Source organism: Rattus norvegicus, chromosome 6, assembly GCF_036323735.1.
Source record: "Rattus norvegicus strain BN/NHsdMcwi chromosome 6, GRCr8, whole genome shotgun sequence".
NCBI classification, from domain to species: Eukaryota; Metazoa; Chordata; class Mammalia; order Rodentia; family Muridae; genus Rattus; species Rattus norvegicus.
The window spans coordinates 58,843,800-58,864,674 of NC_086024.1; the positions used below are offsets into that span (position 1 = coordinate 58,843,800).

The 20,875-nt window shown below is 40.7% G+C and overlaps 1 protein-coding gene and 1 pseudogene across 5 annotated transcripts in view; one reads left to right on the forward strand and one right to left on the reverse strand.

Annotated features, from left to right (window-relative positions):
- Nucleotides 1-201: 201 nt before the first annotated feature.
- On the reverse strand, nucleotides 202-318 carry LOC120093463 (small nucleolar RNA SNORA17; annotated as a pseudogene).
- Nucleotides 319-3,750: 3,432 nt separating this feature from the next.
- Crppa (CDP-L-ribitol pyrophosphorylase A) overlaps nucleotides 3,751-20,875 on the forward strand; it is a 276,760-nt gene continuing 259,635 nt past the window's right edge. For 3 of the 5 annotated variants that reach the window (XR_005505559.1, XM_039112669.2, XM_063262263.1), the window contains exons 1-2: nucleotides 3,751-5,267; nucleotides 13,177-13,453. Coding sequence is in view for 4 of the 5 variants with exons in the window: in XM_039112669.2 (XP_038968597.1) it covers nucleotides 5,017-5,267; nucleotides 13,177-13,453 (528 nt within the window). In the remaining variant the exon portion in view is untranslated. 5 annotated transcript variants of the gene reach the window in all.

Genomic DNA, 20,875 nt, shown 5'->3' on the forward strand with positions numbered 1-20,875 from the left:
GACCGAACCCAGGACCTTGCGTTTCCTAGGTAAGCGCTCTACCACTGAGCCAAATCCCCAACCCCTTGTTTCTCTTTCTCTTCCATTTCTCCACCAGTTACTTGCTTCTCTTAGTGGTACCTATGTGGTGCATTATGTCAAGCAGGGGGCATCTTGGGCATAGTTTGCCCCGTGAGACCTGTGTGGAACTGGACAAGTAGTCATTTCAGGCTATATTTTCCCAGGGAAAGTTGGGCTTAACATAGCTTCTCTCCTCTCTGCCACTTACTGACACACATGTGACACAGCAGCCACACCGGCAATGCCTCTGGGGGCAGTGATTATTTGTCTTTTTACATGGGTGCTGAGGATTAGAACTTGCGCAGCATAACCTATCTCCTTAATATCTCAGATGATGGTCAGGTGCTGTGGTGGCTTGAATAGGAATGCCCCCATAGACTTATGTGTTTGAATGTGTGGTCCATAGGGAGTGGCACTATTAGGAAGTGTGGCCTCGTTGGAGTAGATGTAGCATTATTGGAAGAAGTGTGTCATTGTTGGGGTGGGCTTTGAGGTCTCATACGATCAAGCTCTGCCTAGTGTGGCATTCCTTTTCCTGCTGCCTGCTGATCTAGATGCAGAACTCTTGGCTAACTCGCCAGCACTGTGTCTGCCTGGATGCTACCATGCTTTCAGCCATGATGATAATGGACTAAACCTCTGAACCTGTAAGCCAGCTCCAATGAAGTGTTTTCCTTTGTAAGAGTTGCTATGGTCATGGTGTCTCTTCACAGTGGTAGAAACCCTAAGACAGATGCTGTAAGTTGATGCAACAGGAAATTACATCTATTACAATGAGTATATTGAAAGGAGTCTACTGTTTATGCCCACACAATATGCATAAGATATTGCCTTTACCAACAGTTGTTTGACCTTTTGCTTGCCACCAGTTAATCTGCTGCACTTTGTTCATATACAGCATACACAATCTATGGATTCTTAGTGACAAGGTCAAAATTACTATATTTATTTATTATTTATTTATTTATTTATTACTGTCCTGGCAGGACCAAGGGCTTCCCCTTCCACTGGAAAGCAAATCATTTTTAATTATGGAAATGAACATGTTTCTCTGTGAGGTTTTCGTTCCTGAATGAATGATTGTGTTTAATCACATCCACCCTCTCTACTGCCTTATCTTCCTTTGCTCCCCATTGAACTCTTTCCTTTTAGTCAACTTCAATGGTCCCCCTTGTATGAGAGAAAATTTGATATTTGACATTGACATGATTCCCAGGTCCTTCTACTCTGTGCAAATTTTTATGACGTGATTTTTTTCTTCATGGTCAAATATTCTATTATGAACCTACCATACTTTCTTTATTCATTCTTCTCTTGGACAGCTAGGCCAATTCTGTGTCTGTAAAAACTATGAATAGTGTCTTGATTAACCCATTACTATAATCGGAATTTATTTCCGAAGGGATGCACAGGACAAAAATCTAGCTCGGTCATATGGTAGTCTACCTTCTAATTTTCCTGGACCTTCTATACTATGTCCTGGTGGTTGTTTGAATAGGTATGGTCCCCATACCTCATGTGTATGAATGCTTGGCTTGTAGGGAGTGGCACTGTTGTAGAGAGAATAGTTTGTGTATTTTATAGATGCTTTACCTGTCAATTGAAAAAAACAAAACAAAACAATACCTACAGCCTATAGGAAAGGGTAGAATAGAAGGTGGGACATCCAGTAGGCAGAAAGAATTCTGGGATAGAGCGAGGTGGGAGCAATCACAGGGGAATATGTGAGAACAGACGTATGGTATCACAGTAGAGGTAACCAGTGACGTGGCAGAATATATATTAGTGTTGCGGTAAAAAAAAATTAAAAAAAAGGGGGATGTGAGCAAATTCCTGGTGAGATAGCTGGAGCTGTAGGCTCCCTCAGATCTTCTTGGGAACCGATTCCACTGCTTTTTAAATTTTTATCACAATAGATTAGTATAAATGGGTTATTTTAGGTTATTAGTTAGGAAACAAGCCTATCTATATGACCTACATATTTGTAAATGTATTTCGAGTCTGAATTGTTACTCTGGGAGCTTGAGGCTGAGGAAAACAGCGTGTTACACATTATTAGGAGGTATGATCTTATTGGAGTAGGCAATAGCCTTGTTGGAGGAAGTGTGTCACTGTGGGGAGGGCTTTGAGGTCTCATATGCTTGGCTATGCCCAGTGTGGCCCAGTCTCCACTTCTGCTGCCTGCAGATCAAGATGTAGAACTCTCCTCTCCTTTTCTAGCACTGTGTCTGTCATGCCACCAGGCTTCTCACCATGACTATACTGGAACCTCTGAAACTGTAAACCAGCCACAATTAAATGTTTTCTTTTATAAGAGATGCTGTGGTCATGGCGTCTCTTCACAATAATAAAATTCTAACTAAAACAGTACTATGGAGCTGTGCTAATTTAAATTTCCACCATGAGCATACCGACTTCTTTGCCTGCATTCTTTTTTTTTTTTTTTTTTTTTTTTTTTTTTTTTTTTTTATTAACTTGAGTATTTCTTATATACATTTCGAGTGTTATTCCCTTTCCCGGTTTCCGGGCAAACATCCCCCTCCCCCCTCCCCTTCCTTATGGGTGTTCCCCTCCCAACCCTCCCCCCATTGCCGCCCTCCCCCCATAGACTAGTTCACTGTGGGTTCAGTCTTAGCAGGACCCAGGGCTTCCCCTTCCACTGGTGCTCTTACTAGGATATTCATTGCTACCTATGGGGTCAGAGTCCAGGGTCAGTCCAAGTATAGTCTTTAGGTAGTGGCTTAGTCCCTGGAAGCTCTGGTTGCTTGGCATTGTTGTACTTTTGGGGTCTCGAGCACCTTCAAGCTCTTCCAGTTCTTTCTCTGATTCCTTCAATAGGGGACCTATTCTCAGTTCAGTGGTTTGCTGCTGGCATTCGCCTCTATATTTGCTGTATTCTGGCTGTGTCTCTCAGGAGCGATCTACATCCGGCTCCTGTCGGTCTGCACTTCTTTGCTTCATCCATCTTGTCTAATTGGGTGGCTGTATATGTATGGGCCACCTGTGGCTTTGCCTGCATTCTTACCAGCCCTTCTTTTCTTGTAAAAGTTCCGTCCTTTTGGGTGGCTTGTTCCATAACCCACTTGTTCCTCATTTCACAAACCCTACACTTAACATATCCTAGCATAATAAAAGAAATGGTTAACACCACAAGACACATAAATAATGTACCCCTATGAAGAGATTTAAAAATTCTAACCAGCGACCACTTTGGGAAGACAAAAGGCCATGGATTTTATGGAGGCCAGTTTCCCTGATCCTCTGCCTCTGGTGCTTTCTTCCTGATGAGGGCTCTGCTGTCTCTGGGCTGGTCACTGGGCTTCATAAGTAACACAGTCCTTCTATTATTCCATGAGATGTGATGGTGCCTTCTCTAGAGTCTCCTTTGAGCAAGCTCTAACAAATCAAACACCCAGCTCCCTGGCAAAGAGCTTTTTCCTAGAATCAATCAGTCTTTCTGGCCCCCACCCCAGCTTCACTCTGTCTCTCAGTCCCTCCCTCTCTCCCTCACATACCCCTGTCTTCAGGAAACATTCAGCAGTGCAGCACAAATAAGCAAGCTATAATGCTTCCTTTTCATCTAAGGGTCAAGAGTTCGACAAACTTCAGTTAGCACAGAAGCTGTCCATTAGTCACAATGAAAGCAACAAAAGAAAGTGCTTTAGAATATTAGACAAAGGAGGGTGAGAGAAGAGAATTTTTTATTTTTGTATGCTTTCAATTGGCAAAGTGGATAAAAATAAGGAGATTTAATACTGTAACTGGGTAATTTCAATCCTCAAGATTTTTTTTTAATGACGCTAATTTAGCTATTGATGGGTGAAGATTGATAATATACATGGTCAAATAATTCCTTATCCTTTGCCATTATTCAATCAGCAGTTCGTTCACTAAGTATTAGGCCCCTGTCACATTCCTGAAGCTGGGCATACAACCCAAACCAAAAGCAAAGCTGGGGCATGCTCTCAAGAATTTTACATTCCAGATCCTCAGTACAGTAGTGCTTGGCATTCGGAGTACCCGTTCTATTTCATCAACATTTCCCAGAAGGACAGGACTAAATAAGGGCTGCATGAGCAACAGGCCTGAAACTTCTCAACGCTTGTTGCACCTCTAACCCAAAGATTTATGGTTGCCTTGCCGTCATTGGCTGTGTTGTCGTACACAAGTTACTTAGCACCCACGTTCCCCTGCCAGTGAAAATGACCACTAGAGGTTTTTGGTTTTTTCTTTGTTTGTTTGTTTTTGTTTTGTTTTGTTTTGTTTTGTTTTGTTATTTCCTGCTAACGGGAGGATGTTGTTGATTATGTAGCATTTAGTGTGGCTGCTGTCCTCCTCTGGTTACAACCAAAACACCCTGACCCAATAGAATCAACTATGGAACTTTAAAACATCCCACAGTCCTGACTGCACACACTCAAATCTTAAAATTTGAGTCTGGAATGCAGAGTTCAGGGACTTTCTGCTTGGTGGTTCAAACGTGCAGACAGGGATGGGCATCAACCTTACAGTCTGGATTCTAGACTTTCCCTAACCATTTGTCTTTCCATTTGGTAGAATCAAGGTGCCATCTGTGGATAACGAAATTCTTATGACCGAGGTGCACATTGAACTGTACCTTGAACTTGTACTTATTTAGAATGGGGCCTGTGACTTTGTTGTGCATAGCTGCCCGTGTGTGACTGTCAATGTGTAAGGACTGTTACCACAGACTCAGTTCGGCCTGCCCGGAGGGATAGAGGGAAGAGCAGGAAGAGCGCTGCCTTGGGGCGCTGGGATCGGGCTGGGAAGACAGGCTTGTTGGCTCCCTCTGTGATCAGCACCCGAGGCCACCTTCCCTGAGTCCGCTCGGCGCCGTTCCTCGCTCAGTCCGATCGGTGATCTCCGCCCAGGTCCGGTGTTGGCGTTTCGCTCTTAGTTCCCATCTGCACCTTGGGGTTCTGCGCTCTGCTCGCCATGGAGTCCGGGCCGTGCAGCAGGCCCGCTGAGCCTCGGCATTGCGTGAGCGGCCGGGCGGGCGCGGGTTTAGCGTTCCCGGCGTTCCCATTGTCCGCTGCCGGGGCGGAGCCCGGGAGCCGCATTGGAACTGTAGCCGCTGTGCTGCCGGCTGGGGGCTGCGGAGAAAGGATGGGCGTCCGCACCCCGAAGCAGTTCTGCCGGGTCCTGGAGAGGCCGCTCATCAGCTACACACTGCAGGCTATGGAGAGGTAACTGGCGCCGGCCATCTGCTCCCCAGAGCCTAGGACCAACCTAACAGACAGCGTGGCGGGGAGCGCCGGGCCTGGGGCCCTGGCTAACCAGTGCTTGGGGACCAAGGAACTTTTGGTTCCAGCGCAGGCCCCTTGGGGCCCGAGGAACCGCTGCTCTAGGAGTGCTTTGGGCACGCTGCCACAGCGCATGCGTGCGCAGGAGAGTCGTGGCCGCACCTCCAGTTTCCTGGGCCAACACTTTTCTTCTGAGAGTCAGGCCTGGCTAAATAACCAGATAGTAGAGAGAAGGGCAGGTCAATTCCAGCCCTTCAGTAACAGGAAGGGATTGAATGGTGAGGTTGAGGCCGAGACACCCTTAGAACAGAGACAGAAGTTAATTCCAGAAAAAATGAGAGAAGAAAGGATGTGTTACTTGTGTAGTGATGTGATGGGTCTGAGGTGAGGCTGGAAGGGAGGATTATAAAGGGGCTCACGTTCTGCAAGATCTTTACTCTTTTGACGTCAAATGGACAGCTGTGGTGATCCCTTAAACCTTGAATCGGACTAGTTATATTTCAAGATAGATGCCAATATTTAGCATAAATAACTATTACAGGAGACTTCCATAGAAACCACCATCCTTGGCATTTTGTTCAGAGGAGCAACTCCCAACACACTTCAAAAAGTCAAAGGGACCAAGTAATTTCTCACCAGATTATTTTACTTTCTGAGTATTGGCGTTTGGTCAATGGAAGTGTGTAAAGGGCTGCAATCATCCTTGATTAGGGTAATCAAGACCACTGGTTACGTCCAAAACTCAGTCAGACCTGGAAACGATTCCAGCTACCACCCCGTCTGTGTCTTTTATTTCTCTGGATAGTACAGAGATTGCTTCATACAGCCATCCTATCAATAAATAGCACACACCTACAAAATTCTAGCACCACAGTGATCCTAGAAATGCTGTTTATCTTTCCGCCAATGGAATGGCTCCCAGTGGATACTGGCAGCGGATCTTTGTCTGCTTGAGCTGTACGCAGGGAATTGTACACTGTTTTCATTTAACATCTTTCCCTTGGGGAACGCTTTCTATTAAGTTGTTGTTGTTGTTTTTCATGTACCAAAGTAGCCCGAGATAGGTGAACACTAAAAATTAAATCTTTTAATGTAAAAGAATGGTTGGAAAGGATTTATTTGTGGAAAATACAGCAAAAGGACATGTGCTTTCCATTTTTGCTTAATTGATTACAGCAGTGTGAAATCCTAATAGCCCACTAGGGAAATTGGAATAAATTACAACAGGTTATAACAGAGGGAATGTTTATTACGTTTTGTTTGTTTGTTTGGCTAAAAAGGAACTGAGATCAGGAGTCTCAGTCCTTCATGCTTCATGACATGACTGTCAATGCAATTTTGTTTTAGGAAACCATGTGACAAAAGTACTGTGTAGTCTAGGGCATAAAACTCTGTAAAGTGGCCCAGTTCAGTTGATTATCCTATGAACCCAATTTTTACTCTTTAAAGAAAGGTTCTGCCTGGATTTGATGTTGGAAATTGTTTTATCCCTCACCGTCATTGACTGGGGGCAAAAGCTTTAGTAGCGTAGTTCCCACAATGGAGCGACCCTTTTGCAATGGGACTGACTGAAACTCCACAGAAAGGCACTACAGTGATGAGTCAAAACCTAGCTTTGGGGAACATAGAGAATGCTGCTGCTCATCTTCCTGACGGAGAGTTGATGCTGTCTCTACGGATGTCTCTGCATGAGGGGTTTATAGAAAGGAATTGACAGTTAATAAACTTTAGGCCAGGCCTGGGGCCAGTGTCTTTTAATCTGCTGGGTAACAGTTTATCAATACCTGGGGATGTTTAAGATGTTGACTGGGGCTAAAGTCTGCTGGGAAAAACCTGCAGCTAGCTGGGTCACAGAGGGCGTAAGGCATTACTTTTTATTGCTGTCGTTGTTTGTTTTGTTATTGGTTTTAAGATACAACAAATGGGGCTGGTGACTAGGGGGGATCATAGAAATGAAAATTCTTACCAGTAACCGGATTTCTTGTTTCAGATATTTAAGAAAAGAAAATGTTAATTAGGAGTGTAGGTTAGTGTAAGATATCTTTTCAAAAGACAAGATTACGACCACACAAGAACAAACAAATGAGGCGAACTTCAACTATGCTTATTTAGAAGCAGTCTCTTCTTCCTCAGTTACTAAGTGCACTTTGACCAAACTTTCCCTAAAACTCTTGAGGTTTCTTGACCTCTCTTAGGTGGAAGACCCTGCTTAAGATAACTTGTTCCTTGATATGGTTCACGCTTATCAAAACATTATAACCCCAATTTATAGCAAGACACTAGCAATCCAAACCCCTGTTCAGTATTTATAGTTTTATTAGAGTAGATTAGTCTTGATCCAATAGATGGGATTCTGCAGACCAGTATGTGTGTGCATAATAGAGATGCAAACTTGTGATTGCATTCATCGGCTGCCTCTCTCAGTGCTGGGAAACAGAAGCTGGCCCAGGCTTAGATTTTTATTTTATTTTTTAAAGACTGCAAGGTATAGATTTCAAAGTAGTAACTTATGGTTTATTTACCTTCTCGTTTTCTATAATAATGGTTTAAACCATTGCAAGTTCTGTTAGCCAGACAGATGAGAATTATGAGTGTTTCCCTAAATGTGCCACACTGATCGCGTGAGTTAAACTGAGTTGGTAAAAATGGGAGAGGGAAGATGGAAGAAGTGTTTAAGAGATAGTATTGATCCTGGTGATTTGTGATTCAGAAGGAGAAAGGTGCTTAGGATACCTTTAGTTGAATGGTAGGACAGAAGAATTTCATTCATTAAGAAGATCATGTCTAAGCGAAGGGGAGAAGAAAAGCTACTGTGTCTTGTGAAGGCTACAGGATGAGAGCTTTGTGTTGCCTTCTCCTTGAGACCTTCAAAAACAGACAAAGGCCATTGGCCTTTGGTTCCCAAAACAGTACCAAGGTAAGAAGACTTGTTTGGGCTAAGGGGAGAGACACCTGCCTTTTTCATTAACTCAACATTTTGTTCTATGGGCACAAAGAGGTGAGATTCTGTAGACAAGGCTCCAGTGCAAGTCAGAGTCAAGTTTCCACGAAGGCAGTCATGGTAGAGAGCTGCGGCTGCCACTGTCCCTTTAAGGCTGCATCTCTGCAGCCTGGGTCAGAGCGTTCTGTAGGTGTTAACTCTCTTGATTTTCCCCAGGTATGTAAGTAAGCATTTGTGTAAATGTTCTGCTTTCAACTGGCTTTATTAAACTGTCTGAGCAGAGCATGCTTGTAACCTTATTCCAGGAGAAAATAACTTCTGAGATATTATATTTCCTCCTCAAAATGTCTGTAGGTGCTATGGAGCTTGGGGCTACGTTTATATTTGCTATGGAATGTGCCAGGAAGGAAACAATCATGCGGATTTGATAGAATTGGGCTGCCGGGGGTTTGGTGTGGACTTGTTTTCAGCTCAGAGGTAGGCTAGATGCTTCTGTTCAGCAAGTATTTACTCAGTGTGCACTGTGTGAGGTACTTAAGGCCTTCCGCAGTCTCATGATTTTACATTATTAAACGTCTTTTGCAGAATTAAGATTTAATTCTATGACTCGAAAAGAATGCGAATAAATCCTTTGAAATACAAACAGTACTTAACAAAAGCTTGCAGTTCTTGGGTGTATCCTGGGTTTGAACAAAATAGCATTGTAAGCCCTCTACCCCTTGAGTGGTATGAAGTAGTGTTTTCTAAACCTTCACTTTTTTGAGGGAGCTTTTTCCTATTTTATACTGTGCATTTTATTCTCACTTTTATTTAGCCTAGTCAACAATACTGAATTTAACTTAATAGGAAGGCGTGATGATGCACAATGGTTGCTGGAACACACACTTTGAGAAATGGTGGTTTAAGTCATTTTAAAGCTGGCCATGGTGGTTCACACCTACAAATCAGGAGGCTGATGTAGGAAAATTGTTCTCTGTTTGAGACCAGCTCAGGGTAGGTAATGCATTCCAGGGCAACTTGTATTAGACATTGTCTCACCAACAGTAATGTTCCCCCACCCCCTGGAAACCCCAGACCCATCATAAATTCAGCTTAATACACTGGGGCTAGAAAGATGGCTCGGTGGTTAAGAGCACTTGGGGCCCTTGTAGACGATTCCGGTTCAGTTTCTAGCACCCACATGGCAGTTCACAAACCTGTGTCTGTCTTGTCTCACTGGACAGTATGTGTATGGTGCACATACACTCACACATTTAATAAAGCTAATACAATTGCCTGGGAGTGGTCCTAAGATACAGCTCTGGCTGTTTATGATTATTTACATCTAATTGAATTCATTTGAAACAGCAGGAATCATTGAACAGATATTTGAATGCTTATGTTCCACGTTAGCCTTTCATTTTTCTCCTCGACTCTTTTGTATTTTAGTTGACTGTAATTTTTTCCTTAAACTTTCAAAAGTTATCTCAACTGAATTCTCTGGAGAAACATGCAATGGAAACTAACAAAGGCTTAGGAGTCAACTTAGTCTCTTGCTTTATGCAAAAATTCTGCCACTGATGTAGCTGAATATTTATTATGATTCTTCTATAATAAAAAGAAAATATGGGACTATGTTAAATAATCAACAAATTTTATAGCTTTTAATAATTCCTTTCTCTCTCTCTCTTCCTTCCTCCCTCCCTTCCTTCCTTCCTTCCTTCCTTCCTTCCTTCCTTCCTTCCTTCTTCTTCCTCTGCTTCTTCATCTTCTTCATTTTTCAAGACAGGTTTCCCTGTGTAGCTCTGGCTGTCTCAGAACTTGCTTTGTAGACTAACTTGCCCTTAAGCTCCTATGGATTACCCTGCCTCTGCCTCCCAAACACTGGGACTAAAGGCATGTGCCACCATGCCCAGCTTACTAGCATTTTCACCTAATTATGCAGGCATTGTTTCTGTCTAGTTAGCAAATGTTTACTACCATCTGGTGTGCGATATAAGGAATGCCATCCTTCTCTGCTCACCGTTGTTTCTCTTGCCTTGCACAAGAGAGGGCATATGCTAGATGCTTGGCTGACATTGGTTGAGTATCCCAGTAAATAAATGAAAGAAAGTTTTTCTTTGCTGGAGTTACTAGAGTTTACAGGAAATTGACTATTTTCCTGCAAAAGCAACCAATGCCACATGTTTCAACCCTGGTCACAGAAATGAAGTGTTAGATGCAGAATGGTCCACAGTGACATTCTCTCTCTTCTAGATGTTAGACTTTCCTTCTGAGGCAGTGTGAGTACATTTATACAAGGGGAGCTCAAAGGTAGATTAGTCACACCAGGAGAAAACGAAAGGACTGGGCAGGTCATTATCTCTGTGTCCTCAAGCATAACATTGAGAGCACAGTGATGTGTCCCAAAGAGCTGCGTATAGAGATATTGTATGTAGAATCCTCCATACGTCCCATAGATGCTAGCAAAGATTCCATATTTTCACTGTTTCTATAACTAATATTACTGAAAGCAACATATGTGCCAGGTTTTGGGATGTGGTCTTTCTGAGAACCAGGAGCCTAATGAGAGAGAAAATTACAGACTGCAGCATGGCACGTAATGACCTTTGGGAGACAAGTCTTTTGGGAGTGGAAGGAAAGGAGGTCACACCCAACTTTATGGTCAAAGAAGGTTCCTTGATTGGGCTGCGTCTCGACCTGAAAATCAAGTAAGGCTCAGAAATGGGTTGGTAGGCTAGGGAGAGAAGGAAGGGCAGTACTGAGAAAAAAGAGAGCACCACAGAGTCATGCTAGTAAGAGGATATGTTGCCCTCTATATTGGTTTTCTCACAGTGTGAGAGAATAAATTTAAGTGAAGACAAGCTTGACTTTACAGAGGATGCAGCCTGTTATATGTGGGGAGGGTAGTTGAAGTGGGGCAGCTTAGCTAACAGGAAATAGAATGTAGGTTGGAAGCTGGCCTGACTTTAACTTTCAAAAGCCCTGTGACTCATAATGCTAACCATACCTCTTGCCCCTAAAGGTTCCATGATATCTTAAACTAGCATTCCCAGCTGGGGATCAAATCTTTAGGTACAAGTGCCTGCGTGGACATCTCAGACCCACATTACTTTCCTATCAGGGAGCAGCCAGGCTTGAAAGAAGAGGGTCATGGCAGAGGGAAGGCCTGTGTGTTTATGGGGCTAGGAGGAGGCGGCAAGTTCTACACAGGTCTGGGCCAGAACCTGTTGTATGGCCTTAGGGCTTGAACTTGAGAGGGATCATCTAGAAGTAGCAAGAATAAACTGTGCTGGGATAAGATGTGACAGTTAAGACCCCATTCATGAAGTATCAGACATGAGAGACTATAAGAACAAGGCATTGAGCCAGAACCTTTCAGAACTACACACTGAGTGGGGGCAGTGCAGAATGGTGGTTTTCCGGTTGCTATAATATTTGAGAATAGTATAATTTCCACACTGCTATGGTGTGGTAAGTTCTAGAATTGTCAAGGATAACAGTGGTATGGGGGATAGGCTAAGCAAACCAAAGAAAAATTTACAAGTAATCTCATTCTATAGATTTTATCACTTGGAAAGACTACGGATTGCTCATGGGCATTTTATACTGTTGCATGATTTTCATCATTGAAGTCTTCTTGAAATGTCTGAGAAAATATAAAAGTAATTGAGTGCCTCTGAGGAGCCTTAGGGTATAAGGTTAAAAGCAAGAAAACCAGCACACAAGTGTAAGATGTTACAATGAGCAGTTTAGTCATTCAATAAACACTTATTGATAAGAGTTGTATGTGCTGCCCTGGAACCTGTACTCCAGAGGGTGAATGTAAACAAACAAACAAATGCATGGACAAACAAAATGAACCAAAACCAAAGAAATGCTGTTTTGTCAGTGGAAAAGTAGCATTTTTCTATCTTATGTTCATTTTAAATAAAATAGAAATATAGAAAGGTATATGGTCTATATTATGAAAGGTAGTAAAGGAATTATATGAATCTACTGTATAAATTAAAGAAGTCTATTCTATACATTATCATGTCAATGTCTTCTGGAAAGCACTACCCCTGTAAGAGACAGCTTAGAGGTGGGTCTGTCATTGCAGGTTACAACAAGATGTCCTTAATGTTTGTTTAGTGCATTTCCTGTTATCTCTGATTTTGAAACTTTACTTTCAGGACTTAAGTATTCTACCATTGTATAGGGGTTCATAGTCTCACAGCTTTGCTTTTTCTTATTTTAAATTGAATTTTGTAGGTGGCATATAAAATATTAGAAACTTTAAGTGACTTTTACTCTGAATTGACTGATACTGTGGGTCAGAGGCATTTGTCCTGGTTTTGGCCTGTATGAACATGCAGGTCCCCAGTGTCACTTGCTGTCACTGTATAAGCGTGTTAAATTTGTTTGATCCCAGGGCCAGAATGGACTGTGATCAGTCTGGCGGAGGTCTGTATGAGATCAGCTTCCTAATTTTAATATTCGTGCAGTTGGTTGTAGCTCAGGCACCATCTCGAGACAGTCAGCGTGTGGAACTCAGTAATGTTTTATATTGTTCTTACCCTACTGCAGGATAAAATAATAGGAAAAAATATAAATTTAAAAGCACAATCTTTTGCATGTTTTCTCAGATAAAATTATAGCATACGATTTGTTCAAATATAATTGAAATGAAAAATCTCATGTATCTAATATATGGAATTGTATACTTTATATACCATTCTGCGTAAGGCACATAGAGTGTAAAAAATCACCGTTATTGATAGTGTGAAATGCTCACTGATTCTTAGACTTAATAAAAAAGCATAACAACTGGGTTTTCAGGATTAATCTCCCAATGCAGATCAATTGATACTTATTTATACTGGAAATTCAGTTCTCTTTTATGAGCTTTAGAGTTCATTTATATTAAATGTACACATGCTTTCTTTGTAGAGTATGCTGGATAAAGGACATTGTTGTGACAGTGACAGGGGAGAACATGGAAGCGATGAGAAGCATCATTCAGAGGTATGGGCATAAGCGCATCTCACTAGCTGAGGCCGGAGCCACGCGCCACAGATCAATTTTCAATGGACTGAAAGCCCTGGCAGAAGATCAGCCAGGCTGTGAACTCACTAGACCAGAAGTTGTGATTATCCACGATGCCGTGAGACCTTTTGTTGAGGAAGATATCCTCCTGAGAGTTGTCCTAGCAGCTAAGGAGCATGGGGTGAGTGTTTGATACTGATAACGGGTAAAGGGCAAACATGGTGGTGTGGTCACTTCGCTGAGCTTTGATAGAAATATATTCAACTGTCTCTAAGTGGGAACAACCACATGAAGACATTACTTTAGGGCTGTCATAACATTGCAGACTGTGAGACATGGGCTTCTTTTATCGTTATGGTGATATGAGCTATGTAGAGAAGAATAGACTAAGGATATAACTAGAATATATGCCTGTCATGCTCATTCAGTCCCTCCTATTCTCTTACAGTTAGTTCTTCTTTTGCTCTTCATGCTACCTGTACCAACATGTACATTTGTTTACACATATCCATACATTACTGGCTAGATTCCACATATGAGCGAATACCTAGTTTATTTCTTCCTGAGATTGTAGATAATGAACATAAGTTGTAAAAAAGGGTATAAAGCTAAGCATTTTTCCTAGTTCTAATTCTGTTCTCAGTTTTATTTTTTGGTTTTGGTGGTGGTTAAGTATATTAAATATAATTTAGTACCGAAGCTGTAAAATTTAATGTACAGTTTCACAATTTTTGTTTCAATGCCAATTCTAACTGTATATACTTTCATTAAGTTATGTAGACTTTGGGTCTGGTTAATTTGGGTGTGTGATGTTTTTATTTATTTAAAAATTTTCATAATGAAATTTATAAATATATATATATACGTACAAATAGAACTTTAATAAGTCAAATTCTTAGGCTGTTGTATTTCTGAATAGAAATCTGGCAGAAGTGAAGGATATGCACCATTAACAAAAATCTGACCCATGGAATTTGATTTTGTACCTTGAGTCTGTCGGCAGTGGCTCATTTTCTAGAATGGATAGCCATTCATGACTTTTGCATCACTTTCACTAGTCATTTGAAGAGGACAAGATTGTCTTCTGTTCTGTGTCACTTGGGTAAACACAGGCTGGACAAATGCCTATTGCTGTCTGTACAACATGTGTACTCTTTTCTGTTCATCAGGCAGACTTCTGTTAATATGGGCACAGGCATTAAACTGAAGTTTGCAGTCTAAATTTGAGATGGGGAAAAATAGTGTGTGGCACTATCCCAAGGAAGACATATGTATGTCTGTTTATCCCAAATCGAGAACCAATGACAGACTAAAGCAAGGTACTATGGTAGTTTGAATAAGTTTGGCCACCATAGATACATGTGGTTGAGTGCTTGACCCATGGGGAATGGTACTACTAGGAAGTGTAGCCCTGTTGGAGGAAGTGTGTTACTGTGGGGGCAGGCTTTGAGATCTTCTAAGCTCAGTCCATGCTTCTCGCCGTAATGAGAATGAGCTAAACTTCGGAAACTGTAAGCTAGTTCCAGGTTATAAGAGTTACCTTGGTCATGGTGTCTGTTCACAGCAATAAAATTCTAAGATGCCACCAAAGCCCAACTTGTTGAGCCAAGGATTTTTATTGGTGTTATTTACAAGAATGTGGGTGAGCAGACTCCCAGGAGCTGCAACACTCAACGCCTACACCAGCGTGGGTATAGCTCAGGAGAGCTAGAAATGTCACATTACTCAACGGGTTGCTAAGTTACCAATAAGTTAACTAAGTTAACACTGCAGCTCAGCGGGTTGGAGAGGGCCTTTCCCCAGGTAGCTTATTTGATCTCTTTTTCTTCTAGGCAGTTTAACTGGTTTCTTTCCAGGTAGTTTCTTCTAAGATCTTGGCTGACTTGCCTTTTCTAGGCAGCTTCACTTCTCTGAAAGTCTTCTAGGCAACTTGGCTGTTCTGTTTTTTTCAGTTGATGCGTACTTCTTATTATTTCTATAACCAGTAGACTAGGGAGAAGCCTAGAGTCGCTGGTCAGTTTCAGAGACTTCCTGAAACCTCTAAGTTGTTTACTTCCTCAGGTTAATGCATTTCCCTCCAGGCTGTATGTTTGTCTCTGTGGAAATGACTACACAATATATAGAGATAGTATAGTTAAATAAAACTATGCTTTTTTTTTTGAAAAATGATGCTTTTGTATTTGAACTCCCCTTGGTAGTGTCTTAAGTAACAGATTATTTTTCTTGTTCTAATTAATATGCTCAGGGTGTCATTGTTTTATGCAATTAATAAAGCATATCAAAACGCATGGCAGGTACATTTTTTAAAGTATGTCAAGGAGAATTCTTGAAAAGAAGCTCTCTGTAAAAGTGGATTGACTGATGAGAGCTGTGGTGGAATGGAAAGGTTGGAATCTTGGAGGTTGAGAGACTTATGCAGACATTATCTCTAGCTAGCTTTAGCTCCGGGAGTAGCCATTCCTTATTCACCTCTGTGCTCGAAGTAATATCCTGTGACTCATGATAAAAAGCCTTTGGCAGCTATTAACTTAGCAGAACACTAACTTCCACCAACCCTAAAGCGAAGATTGTCATCCGATAGCAACCGTGGCTGATAGGAGAGCTTTCCCCATCTCCCTGTCATTTCCTCTGTGATATTTCCACAATTACATTTGAAAAGTGTCTTGATTTATGACTTTCTCTGCTTTGTTACTATAAAAACTTTATGCAATGGCTTCCATGTTGGAACATGAAATTTAAAGTAACCTAAATTTGTGTTCCCAGGCTATGATTAGTCAAATTTGGCTCCAGAATAAATTATCTTCTATTCCTATTGAGGTGAGAGCTGTTTTTTTTGTTTTGTTTTGTTTTTTTTTTTGTTTTTGTTTTTTTTGACAAACATTTGTGGAAATTCTTGTTCAACTGTCATTTTTTAAACTGTGACTCAAACTATTTTTAAAATTTAATCACATATTAAAACTTAAAATGTATTTTAAAATCAACAACTTGTACTTTTAATGAAATCTGGGCCTTTCTAATTACATTTAAAAGCATGATTCAGAACCAAAACTTTATGACATTAATTTTTTGGAAAAGACATAAGAAATATGGTTTCTTTTGGAGACATTGCCTTGGTTTTGTGGATGGGAAAGGACTCTTTTCATGAATGGAATAATCATGAGTTTCCTATGTGTATTAAAGATTTTCTTAAATTTATTAATGATTAACTAGATGTTACAACTGGTTCAAATTTAAATCCAGAGGAAGACAAGCTTCTACACAATAAAAATCAATTCTTAGATGAATTAAAAGACAGACAAAGCTGGGATTTCCATGAGGGAAATCAGACCACATTAGACAGAACATATTTGCATGTTTAAGAATTGCTTTAATTATCTGCAAGTTTTAAAATGAGGAAGAGCTCAAAGGCTGCATTCAGATAATGTGAGAGGGTCTCTCACGAACAGGTTTTTCCACTGCTGCAATAGGTAACCTCTTAAGTGTTCATAAAATGTTGGGAGTGCTTATAATATTGTCCTGGTAGCCCCAGTTATTCAAAAAGGGTATGTCCTGCCAACTTAGACTTGTAATCATGGAGAAGCAAATACAGTCTAGATAAGAGTAGATGGATTTCTACAAAGGGTGGTAAATAATGCCATTGTTTTAACCTGTCCACAGAATGTGAAGAGTGACCTGAGTCATGTTGCCCTAGGACATGAGGCATCCAGCTGGAGCTACTGTATACATTCTGTTTTAGTTTAAAAACTGTATATAGAGATGGGATACTCCAAGCAACTAAGGAGAAGGTTGGCTGTATACAAAAGCTTGGAAATGTCACCAGGACCCAGTTTGTCTCTGTGTAGTTATATTCTCAAATTCCACGTGTAGGCAAGATGGCTTCCAGAAGCCCAGTGGCTAGACTGTTACAGAACCATCTCTTACTGTTAATGGTAATTTGGGTATAAAATGTTACATAAATGTTTTTACCATTACTTTAAAAATAGATTATATGACGCTTGCGAGCACTGAAGTTTATATCCCAGCATTCGTGTCTTGTGGCTCTCACCTGTAACCCAGGCTTCAGGGGACTTAATGTCCTCTTCTGGCCTCTGCAGGTGTATGTACTCATGTCCACAAACACACACACACACCTTCACACACACATGTGCATACATCATAAATAAAAAATGTGATAAGTACCTTGTTATTCTCTTGTAAGATGCTCATATATTTTCCCTCATAATTGTTCAGTGTGTAGGACATGCCTGGATAGGAGTTTCTTTTCTTCCTTATTTTGCTTTTGTTATTTATGAAACTGGAGTCCATATCTGTATTCTGGAAATACTGGACCATTGTCTGGTTATTCTCTGCCACATTTCCTATCTGCATGCATTTTTCTCCTCTCTCTCTCTGTACATATGTATATACACATGTATTCATGCTAGATCCTTTTATCCCTTCTCATGTCTAGCTTCTCTTTTATGTTTCCATGTTTTCTAGGTAATCTGTTTTCTATTTCATTCACTTTTTAGCTGTGTCTAATCTCCTGGTTAGAAATCCATTTAATATTTTTCAGTTCTCTGGAGTTCGTTCTTTCTAGTCCTTTTTCAAATGTGATTTGTCTTCTTTCTGGTTTTGATTTTACATTTTGCCCTTTAATATTTAAATGATTTATACATTGCAGCTAATTGTACATCTTGGTAGCTCTCCAGCTTTTCCTTTCTGTTAACTGTTGCTCGTGATCTGTTCCCTCCTTTGCCTTATAGTTTGAACTGTAACAGATGTCAAAGAACGAGTCCCGCTCTTGTTTGGCAGGACTTTATCAGGGAGAATCCTGTGGACATGGGATAGGGTGTGTGTTAGAAGCATGGATTTATGTTGTTTCTGCCAGCAATTCCAGGCACATTAGCAACTTCGAACAGCATTGCATTGATTCTTGGCTTGTGGTTTTGTAGATGCTGGGTAACATTAAATCAAACTATTCCTCCACATATGCCAAGCTGTGGGGCTTTTCAGGAGCAGCTGGCCAAGGCAACCTTACTTGTTGTCTTCTTTGACTTGCGTGTTCTACCTCTTTATTTTTTTTTTCCAGAGCTGAGGACCGAACCCAGGGCGCAAGCGCTCTACCATTGAGCTAAATCCCCAACCCCTGTGTTCTACCTTTTAAAGAGGGAATGTGTCCTTCATAGCCTTTGTCAGATACCTGTCCTAACCAAGTGGCACAGGCTCAGTATGTGAGTTATCACTCTTTGTTGCTTGTTAAAGTTAAATACCCTTGTTAACCCAAAGCATTTTTATAATCTTACTTCCTTTTGTTTCTTTGTTACTTCCCAGAAATTTTGTCATGAGCTCAGTCCTATTTTTAAAGATTTTTTTAAAAAAAGTTCAGACTTGCGTTTATTAGTTTTGTTTGTAAATTGCAATAGTTTAAAACAGTTCTTACTGCCATTTTGACAAAAACAGAAATATCCATATCTTCTAAGGATGAAATAGTTATATACTTCTAGACTTGTGTTAAGTGTAGAATAACAGCAAAGGTTTCTTACAAGGAGAGTAAAAGTATATAGGACTAATAAGAGATATCTAAAAGGTGGTTGGGACTCGTTTATACAGCTAGGCTACTGCATAGTAGGAGAACTGGCAATGCCTAGCTAGTGCATACTGGAAGAACTGAAGTCCTGACATGGATTGTAAAAGATGCAGTATTTGCCAGTTTCCAAAAGACTTGTGCCATAAGAAGACATGTGGAAAGCTGCTTGTGTTTCCTCCTTCCCTGAGGTGAAAAGTTTGACGCATCTTTGCTTACTTATATTTTTATAATTTATAATATAAAGTTTATACTATATAATTAGTTATATTACTATTTTCCTAACCAACTTACAGAAATTGGTCATATTTGCTGTCTCGACTTCCATATCCTAGCTTATTCTCCAAGGCAAAGCAATATGGTTTCTTCTAGAACCGTTCTTCCTAATTTCTTGGTGCTTCCTAATTTAGAAACTAACTGTATTTTCTGTATGTTGTATAACAAAGGATTTACTGGCCTTTGTTACAAGTTCTTGAAAGACCCTACATACTTGGAATTTCTAACTAATAAGTTTTCTGTTGTTTTGTGGTTGACATTTCTGATCCTGAGATCACACCTGAGCTGATGCTCCTGAGTTGTTGTAACTTAGGATGGGAACCAGTCACTGTAAGGACTCTGTTGCAGTTAGAGGCTTAATGCTTTGGGCTGGTCTACCATCATAGAGTCTCCTCTGAGAAGGAGGGCACGGATTAAATTGAATCACAGGGAATCAACTTAATGAGTCATTGATATGTCATGAAACTGTTGTCAATCTGTGGATCCTGAAGCTTCAGCAAAGCTGCCTGGTTATTGTGAACACACTGAAGAACTGACAGTGGTGTGTTCTGAATTCAGGAAAACTTTGTATTCTAGATTCTTCCAGACAATATTCAATATAGCTCTTCATTTGGGAGCTGGCCTGACTTGTATTCCCAGTGATCAGCCTGGTATTGCAATTGAGATTGGGGTGTTGATTCTTCAGATCCAGATAAGTACTGTGCTAAGTCCTGCAATGTAGAATAGACGGCATGACATAGTTCCTGCCTCTGGAGCTGAACTAGCAGAACATAAGTTTTGTTTGTATATTAATATACATATTTTCATTTCCTCTTCTAGGAAATTCTCTGTTAAGGCTAATGAATCTTTGATAATTAGAAACAACATGAATCTAGGAGGCAAGGATGTGTCCAGTGTTCCTCAGCAAAAATGGTAAATGCTGAGACCTTCAGGACAGTACTTTAAGGCTGTAGGAAAGAACTCTGAAAACATGAGTTCATAAACATATAAATAGGATTTCTCAACTATACAAAATAAAGGGATACACTATTAATTATATGAGGGGCTTCATGGACTTAAAAGAACAGAGGCAGCTGTACTATGAGCCAGCTTGTCAGAAAGATATTAGGAAATAAAAGGATTTAGGGAGTGATGATCACATAGCAAAGCAAGATCCTACCCAGCTAAATTTATTGTTTATGCTTACAAAGACAGGCAGATTCCTGAGTTCAAGGTTAGCCTAGGACAGAGCTAGTTTAGGCACAGGCATGGCAGGAATGATGATCACTGAGCCATATCCCTCCCACCTAGCTTATTTGTGATTACAAAGGCAGGTAGATCTCTGAATTCATTTGCTATGTTAATATATATAATATATAATCATATATATAAATATATAAATTATAAATATATGCATATGTATATATTTATTGTCTTTTCTAAGAACCAAGGGGCTAATAAAATGTTGACTCATGGGATAATCAAAAGGGAATCTGGGGAAGGTGATTGAATTCATATAAAAATAAAAGAATGGGCTTTGGTCTGCAAGAACTGAGCTGTCCAGAGATCTCTAGAGAGCTGTCTCAAGCAGAACACAGAGCTTGTATCCACGATTGACTTTGAGTCATTTCTTTTGCCAATCCCAAACACCCCTTTCTTAGAACCCCCTCTCCAAGCTGAGGCTGGTCCTTGGTGGTACTGTGAACATTCTGGACTTGTGGTTCATAGGTGATCTGAGTACCCCATCTAGAATTGTTGTCTGAAGAAGGGGCATCTTGTCGG